Source organism: Poromitra crassiceps (assembly GCF_964638095.1).
Source record: "Poromitra crassiceps genome assembly, chromosome: 13".
NCBI classification, from domain to species: Eukaryota; Metazoa; Chordata; class Actinopteri; order Beryciformes; family Melamphaidae; genus Poromitra; species Poromitra crassiceps.
In genome coordinates, this window is record NC_139644.1 from 31087020 (window position 1) to 31105357 (window position 18338).

At 46.8% G+C, this 18338-nt stretch overlaps 1 protein-coding gene across 1 annotated transcript in view; it reads right to left on the bottom strand.

Moving 5' to 3' along the window:
* The window catches only part of mgat5b (alpha-1,6-mannosylglycoprotein 6-beta-N-acetylglucosaminyltransferase B), a gene marked incomplete at both ends in the record, with an annotated part of 78758 nt that extends 60752 nt beyond the window's left edge, over nt 1–18006 (bottom strand). The window contains 3 exons of the mRNA XM_083648722.1: nt 3107–3251; nt 16805–16917; nt 17939–18006. Coding sequence (XP_083504848.1) covers nt 3107–3251; nt 16805–16917; nt 17939–18006 — 326 coding nt within the window. The remainder of the gene's footprint in view (nt 1–3106; nt 3252–16804; nt 16918–17938) is intronic.
* Nucleotides 18007–18338: the final 332 nt, after the last annotated feature.

Consider the following 18338-nt stretch of genomic DNA (forward strand, 5'->3'; position numbering starts at 1 on the left):
GCTGCGTGTCGGGCTTTCCAGAAAGCTCTCAGCTTCTCAGCAAGCGCCAGGATTGGCCAATGTCAACTTCAGTCTCCAGTTGTTGCAGTTGCTACAGTTCAAGATGATCTTATTGTTGAACATCATAAATCATAAATAGTTGTACTATAAACTGTCCTTTACATGTTAGAGCCTATTAGAGCAACAGCAAAAGGCTTATCAAAACATACTGTGTTGCAACTCTTGTTATGAGGGGGTCTCACCAGAAACAAGCCCACGACCCATTTTGGAAAGCAAGCCATGGTGTGAGAAACAATTTCCAAGGTACAAACACCAAAGCAGCAAGCAGAGCCTCAACAAAGAGCCTTGAAAGGAAAGTGGGCAGATACTTTAGCATTAGCTAACGCCTTTGGAATGCATGGCAGCGGACTGCATTAATAGCAAATGGATTTATGCAATGAATTATGAAAGATTCTTGGGAAAGAAGAGGCCAGCAAATGAATGAGTTCCAAAGTCAATTAGTCAGTTAAAAGTCTGCTTGTTTTCCTTCATGCTTTTAGATCGTCTATCCAGAAGGATTTGAGCATGTGACATGCAACAACTAAAGTGAAACACAAGTCTTTGAACTTTTGCACATAAACACAGTCGAACTCTGTCATTCCATTTTGTGTGTGTGCGCGCCAGGGGAAAGCAACACAATTGTGCATAAGTTTACATAATCCTGATTTCCTGAACTCAAATTCAATTTCATTTGAGGAGCATGTAGTGCACTGGAGGCAAGAGGTACAGTAGCCATCATCTCCTGTTCACACCCTTAAGGCCAGAACAAATACACACACACACACACACACACACACAATCCAGTATTAAGGAGCAAGAAGCCAGTCAGATAGTCTAACCACTTTTTCAACAATATACCCTCTCTCGGCTCACTCCTGCCCCCTATAGGTGGGCAAAGGCTTCCCTGGCTCTCTCAGCTCACTCCTGCCCCCTAAGCCTATACTGACATTTTAATCCCCTGAGGGAGGTGAAATGAAGCCAGGAAATACCCAGAGAACTATTAGCACCATTAAGTTGCCTTTAGAACTATTTGCTCGTTTTTCCCCCCTGTTGTAACATCAGTCCCTGAGAGGCCAATTAAACCATTGTTAGATTAACATGACTAAGAGTTTTTGCACAGCACATTTTGGTGGAGAAAATTCAATTATAGGAGCAGAATATCAAGTGCAGGCAAAATATTATGCACAGTTCTGGCCAGGGTACAACAAATATGATCCCCTGGGCTTGTGGAAAATAGGAATCATGCCAGGTCGTTCTCCTGTCACTGTTCATTGTGTGCAGTTGTCTCGTGGCTGGCAACATTATAACTGGCACAACTTATCACAATTACTTTGACTGTATCATGGGAAGTTAGCATTACATTTGTGGCTGCTACACGGTAGGCTTTCTTGCAGTGGATGTGGGAGGAGGAGATGTGTCCAGGTTGTGAGGGTCAGCCAGGCAGGCGATGTTAGAAACTGAGATGTCCAGGAGGGATGTGGACAGCGGAGGCAGAAGAAAAACCTCTCTTCTCAAACCCGGAGCGCCAGCGAGTATGAGAAAAGGCCTGTTGCCATGGCGACGTCAGCACACTACTACTCTGGGATGGCAGCTTCAACTCGTCCAGGAAGACCACCCCGCCCCTCGCCTTCCACTACCCCCTCTCCTCTTCCTCTTCTTTTCTGACAGTCTGCGTTTCTCCTGCTATCCAGGGGAAAAGGGGGTGGGGTTTATTCCAACACACAGCATCTACCTCAACACAAGGTTCCATGGCAAGGGTCCCTTTCACTGCCTGCTGGGGCATTGCAGCCTCCTCAGCTGGGATGCCCCAGGGCTCCGCACTTGGCTCTCCTCCCTTCCCTCAACTCTTGGTGAACTCTCCATGCTTTTTCTTACCGTTGCTGTAGGCAGCGTTTCTTTTCCTTTGCTTGACAGCCAAGCTGAAGCACAAATCGCAGGGCTTTCTGCCCACCACTTCAAGCCTCGACAACCTTTCAGCTGCAGCTCTTCCCTGGCAAATGCTGCCTGTTTACACACCTTTCTACTGCCACTGACAACACCATGTAGTGACTGCCTCCTAGAGTAGACGACCAATCGTATTTTTAGGTATGTGACCCCAATTAACGTTTCATTTGCTCACCCTAGAACACAGGTGGACCTAAAACACATTGCTATTCCTGTTGTGACATTTTCCACAACAATGTTGTGACATTTTCCACAGCATAGTTCAATACAGCTCTAGTCATTTCTTCACAGGCTGCTGCGATTCTCTGTGAAGCCTCTGTGCTACAGTACTGTACCTGCCCCTGAAACTTCCATGGGAATCCAAATATTCCCTGTGCATCATTGTCTTTTGCATTCCAGTAGCCAATTCAAAAGGTGTTTGCCTACAAAGGGAGCTGTCTCTCTTGTCTCCAGGCTCTGTTTCAGAGTAACACATTATTATTATTTTTTGTTTATTTATTTATTTATCTTTATTTATCCGGGGTAACAACACATTTAGATTCCCATCTCGTTTTCAAGTGGGCCCTGCTCACACTCACACACTCATACCTAAAGGCTGACCAGTAGGCCTACACACAACCACAGTCTCATATGCTGGCCACTGGGCAGCTCAGCGGTTGAGGTTAAGGGCCTTGCTCAAGGGCACCTCAGTGGCGGTAATGAGGGAGGGGTAAACTAAGCGCTTGTCGTTACTTTCCCCACTCAGATTTATCCTAGTAACTAATTGTTCATATGGAAAGACTAGTATGTTATATTTGTTATACCTGACAGTTTTGACTGCCGACTTCCTGCAATCTACATAAACCAGCCATATGACACGTCACAGTAACATCACGTGACATCTCTGAAGAAGACTGCAGGAAGTCAGCAGTCGAAGCTGTCAGTTATGACAAATATAACATACTATTCTTTCCATATGAACAATTAGTTACTATGAATTTGTTTGGACTACCAGATTTATCCTGCCGGTCGTGGGGCTCGAACAGACAACCTTCCGGTCACAAGCTCACTTCTCTAACCTTTGGGCCACCAGTCCCCATTTACAGCGTCAGCAACATGCAGGCAGGCGGGTCCAGTGTTGTACCTGTCCAGGGCCGAGCTGAGCTCCTCCAGTCTGTGGGAGTCGGTGGCGTTACTCAGTTTAGACAGAGTGTCCATCCTCTTCATAATCACCTCCAGCATGTCGCTGATTTTCCTCAGTACTCCGCGAGACTCCGGGCCACCGAGCACTGAAAACACAGGCACACACACACACACACACACACACAGGTAAATGTAGCAAAGTCTAGACTTGTTAATACCAATAATAGAGATGGTGAGCGATGGTGGAGGTGTGAGGGAATGTCAAAGTGAAAAGCAATTAAGGAGAAAACAGCAGAGAGAGGAGGGGGAAAGGTCTCACTAACAGCGCACTACAGCAAATTAAGTCTAAATGATTTCAAATATGTTTTTTTCTGAAATGTATAAGGCTACACCAAAAGGGACAAAGAGCCAACGAAGGTTGCATTTTAAATCCATTTATTCTATGTCCCATTTAACCTTCAGTGACATCATCCTCTCTTCTCCTGTCCTTCATTAGTAAAGCAGCAGCTCACAGGAAGGGGCAAATGAGTCTGACAGTGGTGCTTTTTTGCCTTCTCTCTTGGCTCCAATTACTCGCGGCCTGAGTGGTGGCGGGCTACAATGACGCCGTTAGCGAACACCTGGTCAATTAAAACGCCTGCAGCTACAGACACCAAGGTCAGAACAGAGCTCGGAGCGGCGGAGCGGAGTGTGATTATTAACAAACGACTGCATCAGAATCAAAATGACGAAAAGCTTCGCAAGTTTAGGTTTATAATTTGTCAGGATCTCGACGAAGAAGTCAAAACGAGAGAATGACATCACTCCTCCTGAGAGTCAATTTGCGAACTGAACCCTTGAGAAAAATGGTACACATGACAAACGGCCACAAAATGAGACTGTGAGTGAAACAGAGCCTCACCTCTGTGTTCCCCCATCAATCGCATTAGGCTTTTAGAAAGTGCATGACTCACTTCCCACTGTCACAGTTCATTTGTCACAGTCCAGGAGAAAGTCACCTTTGTCAGAAGAAAACATGGAGTTACATGGGGGGGGGGAGGGGGTAATCAAGACAAAAATCCACGATTTGGGGAATAATGATGCGTTTAAGAGAGGACAGAGAAGCAGTCAGCATCAAGAACAAGGCTTATGAAGGGACGTTACTATGGAATGCCTTCACCCAAAAGGTAATTGTATTAGGAAGAGAGGAGTTATCTCATTAAGTCTCTTCCCTTTATTGTCACCTGGACATACTTCCTGTCTCAGGCTGTCAACCCGAGAACATCTTCAGTCAAACTGGCCTCAGGATCCCATGTCCCTATGAATAAATCAACAGCGAGGCAGCCGTTTTTTGCGGCGGCAGATAGGAAGACAGTGACAAAATGAGTTCCCCTCCAGATCTCCTGGCTTTACACTGGCACTTTTACAATAAGGCACAGGATGACACAGGATCTATGATATGATGCAGGATATGTAAGGAGATGGTGTAATAATGTAAGGAGCAGAAAAGACTGAGGCTTCAAATGGAGACTTGAGGATTCAGTGCATTTGCTACAGTTGCCACAGTAGACACAGCCTCTGGGACACGGTGTGTGACGGAATACACACATTTCCTCACAATAACGTTCCTCACACACACACACGTCATCATGATGGCGACTAACACCCTTTCTACACAGTGCGTTTGTAACTGTGCTTTATATATGTTTGCAATCAACTGTTCATCAGGCTTCCTTCTACCCATGCTTCCCGGCTTGCCCCCTTGGGGTGACTCCGGCTAATGCGTTTTTTCCGAGGCAGAGTCCGGCCCGCAGACAGCGGTGCAGGGAGGGACAGCTGATTGTAGTATGTTCTAATGGCCTCCTGTGTCATTCCTCATCTGCTGGTTAATAAAGGGCCCATTTAACAGCAGCTAATCTCCTTTAACGACTCCATTTCCAAAGTGCCACAGCACAATCGATTTTATGAACAAATTCCAATTAGATCACCATTTGTACTGTAGCCTGTCGCGTGCCGAGCAGACGCCGAGCGGCCGCTCATAAACAACCGCCTCACGAGGGACTCCCTGGCTTCACATGGCCTGGCAGCAGATTGACATTGTTTTACTGTAGCGTGCTGCAGAAACCCCACTGGCCACTACTGAAGACAAGACAATGGAGAATAGATGCAATATCCACTACAAAATTCACAATGAACGCAGGTATATGTACACTACTACATAACCTAACTATTTTGATTGCAAGTGAGCAACACTTTTACTATGCAAATGCATTGTATTACTTTCAGATCACTTGCAAAGCAAGTCCTTCACAGGCACAGATTGCTGTTATGGGCTGGAGGTGTTTACATTTAATACTCATCATTTGTTTCACAGGGGGCCGGAGAAAAAGGAAAAAGATCAAAATGGGTAAATGACCCTGAAAAAAAGCAATATCCCAGCTTCATGGAAATGTCATCTTTAGGAAAGTTGCATACACACTTTATAATGATATGCCTAGAGAGAATGGCTGCTAAGACATTTCCTGGGACCCATCTGAGCCAATAAACTACTGATGTATCCAGTAAGTGAATGGCTGCGATACTGTCAGAGGGCTAATGAGCTAATAAGGCCAGCGCGGGGGAGATTTATGTAATGAGGATACATTTTATTGATCAAGCTATGGCATTTAGCTATGGATTATCAATGCTAAATGAACAGGTCTGTGACTCTGAGATGTGAATGTTAATCTGTGAGACCTCTCAGTAGGCCTGCACGATATGAGGAAAATGTGCGATGTGCGATAACATTGTTCAATATAGCGATGACGATACGACTTGCGATAAATAAACAAATATTAAAGTATGCATATTAGCTATACAGTTCCTATGTCTTTCTGCTTTAAGAATGCTAAGATAGACCCCAAACATAGCCTATGCCCACTGAATAAAGATATGAAATACACACTGACTCTAGCTGAAACTACACACAGCGTGTTTGGGCTTTGGCAGAGCGGCGGAGCGCACTGTTACAAGGGAAAGGTGTATGCTGGATTTACAACACAAGACAAAATGATCACACGCCGAGTGTGAATGCATGACACATGTAAATAAAACTTTACACTTTTGTTATTCATTGCGTTTCAGGCTGTCTTTGTTCATATTGCATCGCATGTTCATATTGCGATGACGATGAAAATACGATTAATTGTGCAGCCCTACCTCTCAGGGCTCTAGCCATTTTGGTGCCTTAGGTGAGATTATAATTAATAATTTGAAGATTGCCTTTCTGACTGCTCCATATTTTGCTATTGCTGTGATCGCTGCGCTGCATACTGCACAAAGACAAATTCCTCGTTTGTAACATGTTTACTCACTATGGCTATTAAATCAATCTTGAATCATCCTCATCATCATCATCATCATCAGCATCATCACATGAATCCACCTAGCTTTAAAAATGTGCCTACTACAGCCTCTGAAAGACAGTAATGTCGGCCGTTACGCATCTGGGCGACCAGCACACGGCGCCCCTGGTGACCGAGGCGCCCTCGGCAACCGGCCACACGGCCTATGCCTTGAAGCAGCCCTGAGACCGCTCATCTCACTGATATGTTTTATTCAAAGCCCCAACAGCAAAGCAAGTCCTTCACAGGCACAGTTTGCTGTTATGGGCTGGAGGTGTTTACATTTAAATAGCGATACTCATCATTTGTTTCTCAGGGGGCCGGAGAAAAAGGAAAATGATCAAAATGGGTAAATGACCCTGAAAAAAAGCAATATCCCAGCTTCATGGAAATGTCATCTAAAAGAAATCGATTTGAAAGCACAGTGCGCGCGTGAGAATACTAATCGTGTGTTCCTGTCTGAAGGCGCTAATCCAGACACCACTTCAAGCACAAAGCGGGATGGAGGAATCACGCCGACATGCCAGTCTACACATAACGACTGTGCCTTTGACAGAGTGGTACCACCTCATCTCATGACCTCGTCCCCGTGCGGGGTGTGTGTGTTTAGGCAGACACTCTGTGGCACTGTGGCAGGGAGGACATGCTCTCTGCAGGGAGGGTCACTACACCCTGCCTGGCCTGCCCCTATCCTCAGATGATGGTTTTACTACCTGGATGAAGAGTCAACCATTTGTTTCAAACAGCAGGCGCACACTCTTCAAGGTCAGGGGCCGGTTTGCGCAAAACACCTCGAGTTAAGATCTTCCTTAAAGTCCGAATTAAGGTTTCTTTCAAATAAAATCACTTGCAAATTTTAAGGAAATCTTAGGGAGATGACTTAAGGGTGTTTTGTGCAAAAAAAATTATTTGAAGGAAACCTTAACTCTGATGTGCGCACAGATAAAATGTCATTATTTCCATGTGAGGCAAAATCAATACCTGCCAACCGTGTGAGAGAGAGTGAGAGAGGGGGAGAGAGGGGGAGGGAGAGAGAGAGAGAGAGAGAGAGAGAGAGTTAGTCACATTTGCGCTTGTGCGTGCGTCTGTGTCTGTGTATGACAGGTGGCATTTGCCGGTGGGCAGTGTGGGGAGGTAAAGAGCCATTTCTGAGGTAGGAGGCAGAGAGATTTAATGCCAGCGTTGTCACAGTAAACAACTGGGAAAAACAACTGCTTGTTCAGTCATTCTCAGAGCCATGAACGCAGAAGAATCACATTTCAGTAGTTGGGTGTGATGCAGGTGTGTTGAGCAGAAGCGGTCGCCTTCACAGTATGTGGAACACATGGTTTCATAATGGTAATTACAGCAGCACGCAGGTGGATGAGACAAACTGAAACAAAGGCAGAAGAATTGAATTTAAATGCCAGTAGAGGGTGATTTATGATGATGATTTATGATTTATGATTTATGGTGATCGGGAGAGACCATAGAAAATTTCACTCGGACCAAAACTTAAAACATTGGGAGGGGGGGGGGGGATCTTTAAACCTGCATTTTTTTTAAAGTTTTGGTGAAATGTTATGCGATCTCTCCTGTTTCTAAATATATCTGAACAGTTTGGTTTGAACAAGTAAAACTATTTTTATAAGCATTTTACGAAATGTCTATGGGAAAATAAATGGTGGATGAAAATCTCTGGTACAGTGCTGAAGCAGGAAGTGACATTCCACTTTGGCTCTCTAAAGCTACTTTGTTATCTTTCTCATTTCCCTGTGTGGTAAACCCTGTCACCACCCCCCAATGTGGTGACAGGTGTGAATTTAGCTTGAAGTCTGATATTCATCAGCTAGCTTCTTCTTTTTTGAGAGAGAGAGGAAGACAGAGCCAATGTGTCACAATCTTGACTAAGTCAAAACCGCCACCTGTTCGTGAGTGCAGTCACCAGGCTGCTTATAGACCGTCATAAAAGTGCAATATGGGCATTTATTTATGCTTTATTTTTTTATTTCACCATTATTTCAGCAGGCAAGTCATTAAGTCTTATGAGCCAATCTGTCACAATCTTAAATTAAAAAACCCGACAGTTATGATGCAGCCGCCTCACCAAATTTCACTGTCATTAATTTTCCAAAAGAGACATTTTCTTGTGTTAAAATCCCCTCATACGTAGGCCTCAGTGTAGTTGGCCTACTTAAGGATTTGCACAGAATGTTACACTAATAAATAGATATCATACTGTATATCTCGGCCTGCCAGTGAACTGAAAAGAAGTAAGATTGGCAAAACTCGTGTCCCATCTTTGGAAATTGATTATGTAATTAACTGTTGTAGAGGCTTCATGTGAATGACAGACACTGAGCTGGGTAAACTTATATCCAGGCACGTGCAGAGGGGGGTGCTAGGGGTGCCCGAGCACCTGCCCATTTTCCCCTGATGCCCAAAGTGCCCTTTTTTGGGGGGGCGGGGGCAGGGGGGTTACAGTGAAGGCATGCCCAACACCCTTCAAGAACTTATAACAATAAATAACAATTTAGCAATATCTCCTCTCCCAGAGCCGTATATATACAAGAGTTGTGACATCTCCATTCAGTCCAATGGACCAGTTTTTTACTCTCAAGAGTTCCCGGAAGTAAGGTTCTGGATTAAGCAGCGCTGTCGAGTTGCAGCAAAATGGACAGTTTGTGATGTACTTTGAAAGGGTCAGACGTTTAAAGAATCAAATTGTATATTACCAGCTTTATTATAGCATTCAAACTTAGCGCGGGCCCCCCTTCCTGGCTATTCATTGGCTACTGAGTCACGCATTTTGGTCCTCCGCGGACACCACTCTCTCTACTAGATTGCTCCGTTCTCTCCTCATCTCCTGCGCCAATCAGAGGCAGAGATGGGCGGGTCATTCCTTTGCCATCCTGCCCACTGCCCAGCTGCCGAGCTCCGACTGACTGGCGGATCAGCAACAGTGAAACCGCCCGCGGTGTTGTGCCCTTTTTTTATTTTGAGCCTCTGCCCCTCTAAGGGTCTCTGCACGGCCCTGCCTCTAAGGGTCTCTGCACGGCCCTGCCTCTAAGGGTCTCTGCACGGCCCTGCCTATATCCTTCCAAGAGTGTATGCAAGGATGTAACCAATGTGGTATGTTTTGTCCTGCCACTGATAAGATAAATGCAAATCCACCAGAGTATAGCAGCAGGCGCACGCACAACTTGCGTGCTTCATATGAATTTTACAGCAAATAAAACAAAATAAATTGGTAAAAAGGTATTCCCTTCAAGTATTCTATTTTTAAAGAAAGTAACTGTATTCAGAATACCACCTATTTAAACTGTAATGGAATATAGTTACTCATATTTTGCATTTTAAATACTGTATTCTGAAAGCATGTATTCTGTTACTTCCAACGCTGCTCCTGAGCAGATTTATTTTAGCATTTCATTTATTTTCATGACTTATTCTTACATTCATTTGTCCATTTCCCCTCTCTCTCAAGTAGCCCCTGTAGTACCTGCAAGTAGCCCAGTTGGGGAGCCACTAGCCCTACGCTCCACCACTCCCCACTCACACACGCATCGAGCCCAACCCTCTTCCTGTGCTCTCACTCCTAATCCAAATAGTCATTACGGAAAGGGCTGATTGAGATTGAGTTGCTCTTCCCTTTGGCGCCTGCGGGGGAGCTGCCAGATCCAGGTCCTATTAGAGCAGACAACCTCTGTCACTTCTCCCTGCAGCCCCGGCCGCTCAGTGTGCCTGACAGGCAGCCGGGGAGAAGCCGGTGAAACTATGTGCACTGTGTTTTTTTTTTAATGTTATTTTCAATCTGTGCTTCTCCGCCTCTCTTCCCCCACTTATCTCCCATCCATCTCCTTCTTCTCCCCCCCGCCGCGCCGCAGTGTACAGACATCAACAGACGTGTCGGGTAGGAGGTGTGAGGATGATGTCTGCTTATACTGCGTGTTCTGAAATACTGCAGCGCTTTTGCTTTCGTCGATTAAGTACAGTGCAGCGCCAAGCCTTATTGCCATTCAGCGTTTGATACACGCGGGCGCCGGTTTTTCTGGCGAACATAGAAAAGCACACCTGGCATCAGAGGAGGCAAAGAATGGCTGACTCAAGCACAGAACACACAGTCTGCTGATTTAGCAGCCGTTATTAAATACACGCCCCATTGTAGTCCCATTCACATACACACAAAAACAGTGTCACAGCGTGCGACAATTTGCCAGGATATGAGGTGCATAGTTTCTCTCTCCCGCTCTCCGTCGCTCTACTCCGTTTGTGCAGAACCATGAAAAACATGACGAGCATTTGCATAAACAATGTACTTCCTGTTTTCACACCAGAAACACCCCAAAAAACACCCGAAGAAGAATAGATGTTACTATACCTAGTGTCCTCTAGAGAGAGAGTGGCGTGAGTGGAGGACCAAAATGCAAGACTCATTAGCCAATGAACAGCCAGGAATGGGTCTCGCGCTACTTTTGCATGCTAAAATCAAGCTGATAATGTACAAATTGATTCAAGGGGGGAAAAACCCTTTCAGAGTACAACACAAACTGTCTATTTTGCTGCAACTCAACAGTGCTGCTTAATCCAGAGTTCTATATGGAGTTCTATATGGCTCTGACTATACCTACTCCAAGGCCTATGAGTGAACTTCCTGACCCACTTTACAGCCAACGGCTTTACGGCATTGTTGTTTGATGCATCATGTTAACGCTTCAACACATGGTTAGGCCTGGCTTAGGGCCTGGTTTAGGGCCTAGCTTAGGGCCTGGTTTAGGGCCTAGCTTAGGGCCTGGCTTAGGGCCCAGCCAGGTTGGCTGTGAATAGGATCAGCAATGACAATCAATCAGCGCCTGGAGAGCTACATACCATGTCGCTATCATGCGATTATTCAGTCAAGGTTGCACAATGCTACAACACAGCATCAGACTGAGGCAATACAGCTTTATAATGACAGCTCATTTACAGAAACGCTTTGGATCAAAAATCATGTAGCGCTTAATTTCACTCTGGGTCTCTCAGAGGATAATTTAATCTGCTGAAAGGTCTACACTCACATACTAACACCTAACTTATTTCTCAGTCATCCAGTTCACAAACGACAAAATAGTAAATTGTGGCAACTCTAATCTGAGGCAAATACGCTCTACATGTAAATAATAATTGTGAAATGACTTAAATGCTACTTGTTCGTGTGATACAAGTGATACAATTTTCTGAACTCATCAGCCTGTTGCTGAATTAAATGGCTGAGTACAATTGGCTGTACCTGCTCATTATATCCATATTCGTTTTACTGATTACACATTACTGTGATGACTTAAGCCCAATTTATGCTTCGTCTGCCGACACTTTTGAAACGGTCGCCGACAGAAATGAGGACTTGAGTCGACACTTTCAAGTGTCGGCGAGCAGTGTCTGCTACCTGGTGAAATTACTAGTGTCGCTGACTACGTCATAGTATCGCGCAAGTCTGATTAGCTATATAGACGGGACGCGCTTGACTTCCTTGTTGTTCCCAGAGAGAGAGAGGAGGTGAGTTGTGTGGTTGTGTGTTGTTTATATGCGGCTGCAGCCAAGTACGTTACATCTTGCCTCCGAGGTGGTTTCACTGTGCATTTCGTTCCCTCTCTTTGGCTGTCTGCAGCTGCTTATAGCGTTCGAGTGTGACCGTTGTGTGACCGTTGTGTGACCGTTGAACCGAGGCGAACGTCCTCTGAAGTATAAATGCAACACCATGAGCGACACTTTATTTTTCGTCTGCGACCATGTGCTGAGCGACACTTTATAATAAGTATAAATTAAGCTTTAGGATCATTCCTCATTTTCTAAATGTGTGTAAAATAATTATTCTGAAAGCACAAATACTCATCCCCAATTAATTTTGTGTGTGTCTTATCTGTTGTCATGTGTTTATGTTATGTGTGGACCCCAGGAACATTATCGAGGTATTCGGTCTAAAATATTGTGCATTTTGATTGTGTCAGTATTGTCCAGCCCTGCCTCACTGTAGATCCCCCTTACATACCTACCAAAAGGTGCTTTTTAAGTAAAGGATGGATGCTGAGTCTGACTGCAATAAATCGCAATAACACACTCCAGGAAATGAAAACCTGTTTGCGACTGAACCTTGTCAAGTGTCACTGCCTATCACGAGTGACCAAACAACAATCAATACGACCCCCGTGTCATCGCCGCCTCGCAACCCGAGAGAAAATCTTTGCTCTTTCTCCCGGGTGACGGGAGCGTGTGACACAGCGACCACTGAACTCTTGTCCTTTATTCACACACCTCTCCCTCGTCACGCATGGCGCCCATCAGGTGGTCACCTCTCCCTCGTCACGCACGGCGCCAGGCAGGCGGTCACGTCTCCCTCGTCACGTACGGCGCCAATCAGGTGGTCACCTCTCCCTCGTCACGCATTGCGCCAATCAGGCGGTCACCTCCCCCTCATCACACATGGTGCCAATCAGGCGGTCACCTCCCCCTCATCACACATGGTGCCAATCAGGCGGTCACCTCCCCCTCATCATGCATGGCGCCAATCAGGCGGTCACCTCTTCCTGATCACACACTGTGCCAGGCAGGCGGTCACATGCCGAATCCGAATCTTATCCAGTGACTCGTAACCACAGGGGAAATCAGTGGAAAAGGTCAATAATTTTATTCATAACATTTAAGCATTCAGGAAGAGAGCGCCTTTAGTCAAGCATATTATTTTATCCCATTTTTCATTCAGACAAAGTATTGACAGCTCATAGTTTTCATAGTCACCCGCAATTGCCACATCTTGTCTCGGAACAATGACATAAAGTTCTCATTTTTATGCATCAGGTAGTGAAGACTGCTGAGCCATGAAATACAAAATAACTTCCATCACTTTCTGTCAAAAGATGATGGTGAACAGGATGCGGCGCGACGCGTGCACCTGACGCTCCGCTACTCCCCTCAGTGATGGATTAAACCCGGGAGGACGAGGCAGCTCTTCGCTCACATTTCACCTTCACTCCAGCTGAGCTTCAGTGGCCCAGACAGACACCGACGACCAGTAGGCAGTTACTTTATTATTCACACCGGAGCAATTCCAACGCACAATCTGTTCTGCTGCGGCAAGCTCACAACAACATGTAACACGACAAACGCAGGGGGTCAGAGTTCATTCATGATCAGCCTGCCAAAGGATGATAGCTTCATTTACAGATGCAATGGTTTCCTTGCCTAGATCGCCATTTTTTCCCATTCACTTAGAAGATGATGGATAAAGGAAAAGTGAGAGGAATGGGGCGTTTGCAGAAAGAGAACAGTCGCGTCTGAACCATTTATACGGTTGCAAAGCCTGAAGGAGTCCTGCTCTTAGTTCTCTCCTGGTGGCCAAGCTGCATGACGCCCCCTATGGATGGAAAAGGGACGCAGCGTGAAGGTGGTCTTCAAAGCCCTGATTAGAAAGCCACAGTCCACCTCTGGTGCCTTTCAGATATCCAGCATCAAATGCGTCGCCCTTTCAAGCTTCCCATTCTGGTCGAAATGCTCTCTCCCTCTGTGCCCCCCACCCCCTCTCTCCCTCTGTGCCCCCCACCCCCTTCTTCCTCCCTCTGTGCCCCCCACCCCTTCCTCCCTCTGTGCCCCCCACCCCCTCTCTCCCTCTGTGCCCCCCACCCCCTTCTTCCTCCCTCTGTGCCCCCCACCCCCTTCCTCCCTCTGTGCCCCCCACCCCCTTCTTCCTCCCTCTGTGCCCCCCACCCCCTTCCTCCCTCTGTGCCCCCCTCCCCCTTCCTCCCTCTGTGCCCCCCACCCCCTTCCTCCCTCTGTGCCCCCCACCCCCTTCCTCCCTCTGTGCCCCCCACCCCCTTCTTCCTCCCTCTGTGCCCCCCACCCCCTGCCTCCCTCTGTGCCCCCCACCCCCTTCCTCCCTCTGTGCCCCCCACCCCCTTCTTCCTCCCTCTGTGCCCCCCACCCCCTTCTTCCTCCCTCTGTGCCCCCCACCCCCTTCTTCCTCCCTCTGTGCCCCCCACCCCCTTCTTCCTCCCTCTGTGCCCCCCACCCCCTTCTTCCTCCCTCTGTGCCCCCCACCCCCTTCTTCCTCCCTCTGTGCGGACATGGACATGACACATTGTGGACATGTTGTGCATGGGTACATGTAGCAAAGCATGCTGCGATGAGTGCAGGTGCACTGTCTGCACGCACCCAAAAAAGCCACAGTCAAGCAGCTGTCTGCAGCTCTCTGCTAGAGCAGGCTGACTGGGTGTGTGTAGGGTGTTAGTACTATCAAGGTGCTGCTCCACTGAACATCTCATCCCTGCCCGTTCATTACTCTCTCACACACACACACACACACACACACACACACACACACACACACACACACACACACACACACACACACACACACACACACACACACACACACACACACACACACACACACACACACACACACACACACACACACACACACACACACACACACACACACACACACACACACACACACACACGGCTGTGTTTAATGAGCTGCGGGCCAGATGCCTTCCCTAGACTGCAGCCTGTGAGTGGTTAATTAATCAGACAGCTCTCCTGTCTCCAGCTTCTCTACCTTTTCTCTCTCTCTCTCTAAGTCCTTCAGATTTCCCACATGACATGCACCTGATGCATCTCACTAATGCATTCCAGCTTTTTCAAAATTGCAATGATTGCCCCAAGGGTGCGCTACAATTAAGAGGCCAACATTTAAAAAATGTACTAACTGAAAGGTGCACCGGTGGACGCGACTGGCACAAGGTGACATTATGTCACTGAGTGGCCCGGAGGGGGGGGCTGCATAAGTCAGGTGGGGGCAACATGTTCGCCGTTACCTCATTCATATACTGTAGCTCTACATTGAGATCAGTGTAACAACACACATTTACAAACTGAAGTTGAGAAACAAACTGCGGTCTGCTCTCGGAGGGATCGGGGTGTCTTGTGACAGATTGCAGGTCCACGCCGGCTGATAATACAGTCGCAGAGGATGAGACACCGTGTCAACATTATGCCAGGCAGGCGGCGATAAGAAGGTGAGAGGCAACAGTCCAAAAGCTAACAGTGTGCCAGTGTGGTTTATATTCACAGACACATCGCACAAACACAGAGGAAGCCAATCGATTTCTCTCAGTGACGGCAGCTCTGCATTCGTTTAGGGTTCTTTTTCTGGCATGGCTTTGCTTCACTGTCTGATCTGTGAGGGCGGGGCCAATGCTAACAACTACCCACATGTTTTTCATTGATCATCTGGGCCTTTTTATTCTATCGAGGAATTGGAAAGTGCCTCAATGAGCATTACAGCCGGTCATTAAGAGACCTTTCCTCTGCATGACCAACAGGCGTCCACTCACGGCTTTGGTTGAGTGTTGTCATCCGGACACGGCTCTCGTTAAGGAGCCGACGCATCGAGGAAAGACGTTTCAAATCACTGAATCGCGCTCGCGTCATCACATCGCCCGTGTCCTCCAGCAACTCCAGCAGTCGCCCATCAAACACGGCTCTCTTCCAGATCCTTCTCATCTTCTACAAAGCTTTGTGTCGCACATCACACATCACAGTCCCACTCATCGGGACGTCGGGACCTAATCCTGCCTCTGTCTCAGGTGTGCCGAGGCCAGTCCACGGTTTACTTCCAGCCTCAGGGATGACCTCCCTCGGGTGCTTCAGGGACGCTCCTACTTTGTCCACTTCTAAAGGCTCCCTGAAAACCTGCTTTTTAGTTGCAGCCACTGTGGAACATATCATTTATTCTTCTAATAATATCATCTTTCAATTGTCACTGGACTTTTTCTCTGTCCTTGAGCTGACATAAAGCGTCCGAGTATCTTAAAAAGCACTGAATCAAATGTATTATTATTAGTAGTAATCCTCTTACTGGCTGAATTGATTCTGTTCTTCACTGACGTGGGATGTTCTGCTGATGTTTTTGTTTATTTGATGTTGTTCATGTTGACCCTCCATGTTCCACTGGACTGCTGCTGCAGGTATGCTTCATTTACCATGCGGGGTACACAGCCTGCTAATGGGGCTCCACCCTTAACGCTGACAACCTCAATAAAGCAGAAATACATTATTTCAAACACGTCTTTACCCCCGCCGGGGTATAGTGAAGACTCAAATGCTGTACGTGTGTTTTATGAGTTCATGTGAGTCAAAAGGAAGGTTACTTAGGCACTGGGAAGAGGTGTAGGTGTTAAAAGAAAAGTGTGGAGCATCTCCAGTCTGCAGTGCGTCCTGATGAGCAGACTCAGGGGGTCCTGTCAGCCCGCCGGCGCCAATCAAGGGGCACAGCGACTGTAATCAGAGCCTGGCGAGCCGCAGCGACACCGCGGGCTTACCTTCAGCTCGCACGGTGAAGGGGGAGTCTCCGGGTCGCTTGGCCGAGAACTGGCCCCCCAGGGAGGTCATTAGGAAGCACAGGCTGAAGAAGCCGATCCCCACCACAAAGATCCTGCAGGAGAGAGATGGGGAGGAGAGCAAAGTTCATGTTGTACCCATCAAACATCATTTCCCATCATTTCGTCAGCAAACGTGCAGCGGACTCGCTTGGCTGTGTCATCTCAGATGAACCAGTACATGGATGGCTTTCTGCATTGCACGGTGTTCAGTGAGCCAACGCAGCATTTCAATACAGACTGCAGGTGTTGAGCAGTGAGCAGAGCAGCAAACATTTATTGAGTGGCTTTTGAAACAATGGTGTTGGACTGATTAACTTACAACTTGCTCGTCTGCAAGCTCCAAGTGTTCCACTGAGAATACCATTCAGGCAAATGTAAATGTTTTGAAACAATCTCTTTATAGAAGACAGACTGCCATAATTCCACAATGCATGACACAGCTTCCCTGTCTTCTTCTCAGGCAGAATACAACTTATCCCTCTCTTCTGACTGTTGTGGCACTAGTCCTTCAAACAGAAAGCCTTTTCCCTCTATCTCTCTCACACACACACACACACACACACACACCAGCCAAAGATATGTATAAACATCACTAGAACATATCAAATCAGTTGTGCAGCATGACAGAGCTGCTGAACCATGTAATTCTGCAATAGACAATGATGATGCTGCTGCATTCAGAAAGCTGCAAAAACTAACGTAGGCTAAAGGGAGCCTCATGAGTGGATAATTGGCGTGGACATCATGCTATTGGTGTCAATTATCAAAGTCTTGATGAGTACAGGTAGGAGTAGCCTCTGCTAGCGTTTTCATTAAAGTCTCGAGCTACTTGAATTGCTTTGCTTTCACTAGTGAGCTGCTGGCGGGCGGTAGCCTCAAACTTTTTTGCTGCGCATCAAACGTTAATGGTACAATGGGCATCAGCTGTTGCAATTACAGACAATGTAGACATATCGCTAATTAGCGATAGGATTAGGCTACTATCGGCTAGTTGTTTTTCAAAGGTCGAGGCTAATAAGAAATCCTGCCTACTAAACACCGGACAAAATGAATACAGTTAGAATATCCGCTTACCTGAATGGTTTGAAAGTCAGAAGACATCTCCTCACCATAATGCAAAGGTCTGTGTTGGCTGCAGTCATTTTCCATAGATAGACAAAGGCAAAGCATCGGGTCTCCCTAACATTGTGCACGGCATTCTGGGAACCGGCGTCAAAACCATAACTTTGAAGAGAGTGCGTTGAAAATGCCAAGTTCACAGCCCGAACATTATCCGAGCTGAGTGTGAGCAACTTCAGTGGGAATGCTGCGTCCTGGGGTGCGTCCTGCAGCAACGCTGTCGGAGTTGATTCCGCCTCCTGCTGCTTGGACTGGTGTGTAGTGGCGAGTGCGACTTACAAAAACATGGTGTGTTTTCTTTATTTAAACTATTCATTTACCGTAGTTTGAAATGTTTTGTTCAGATCCGGCCGGA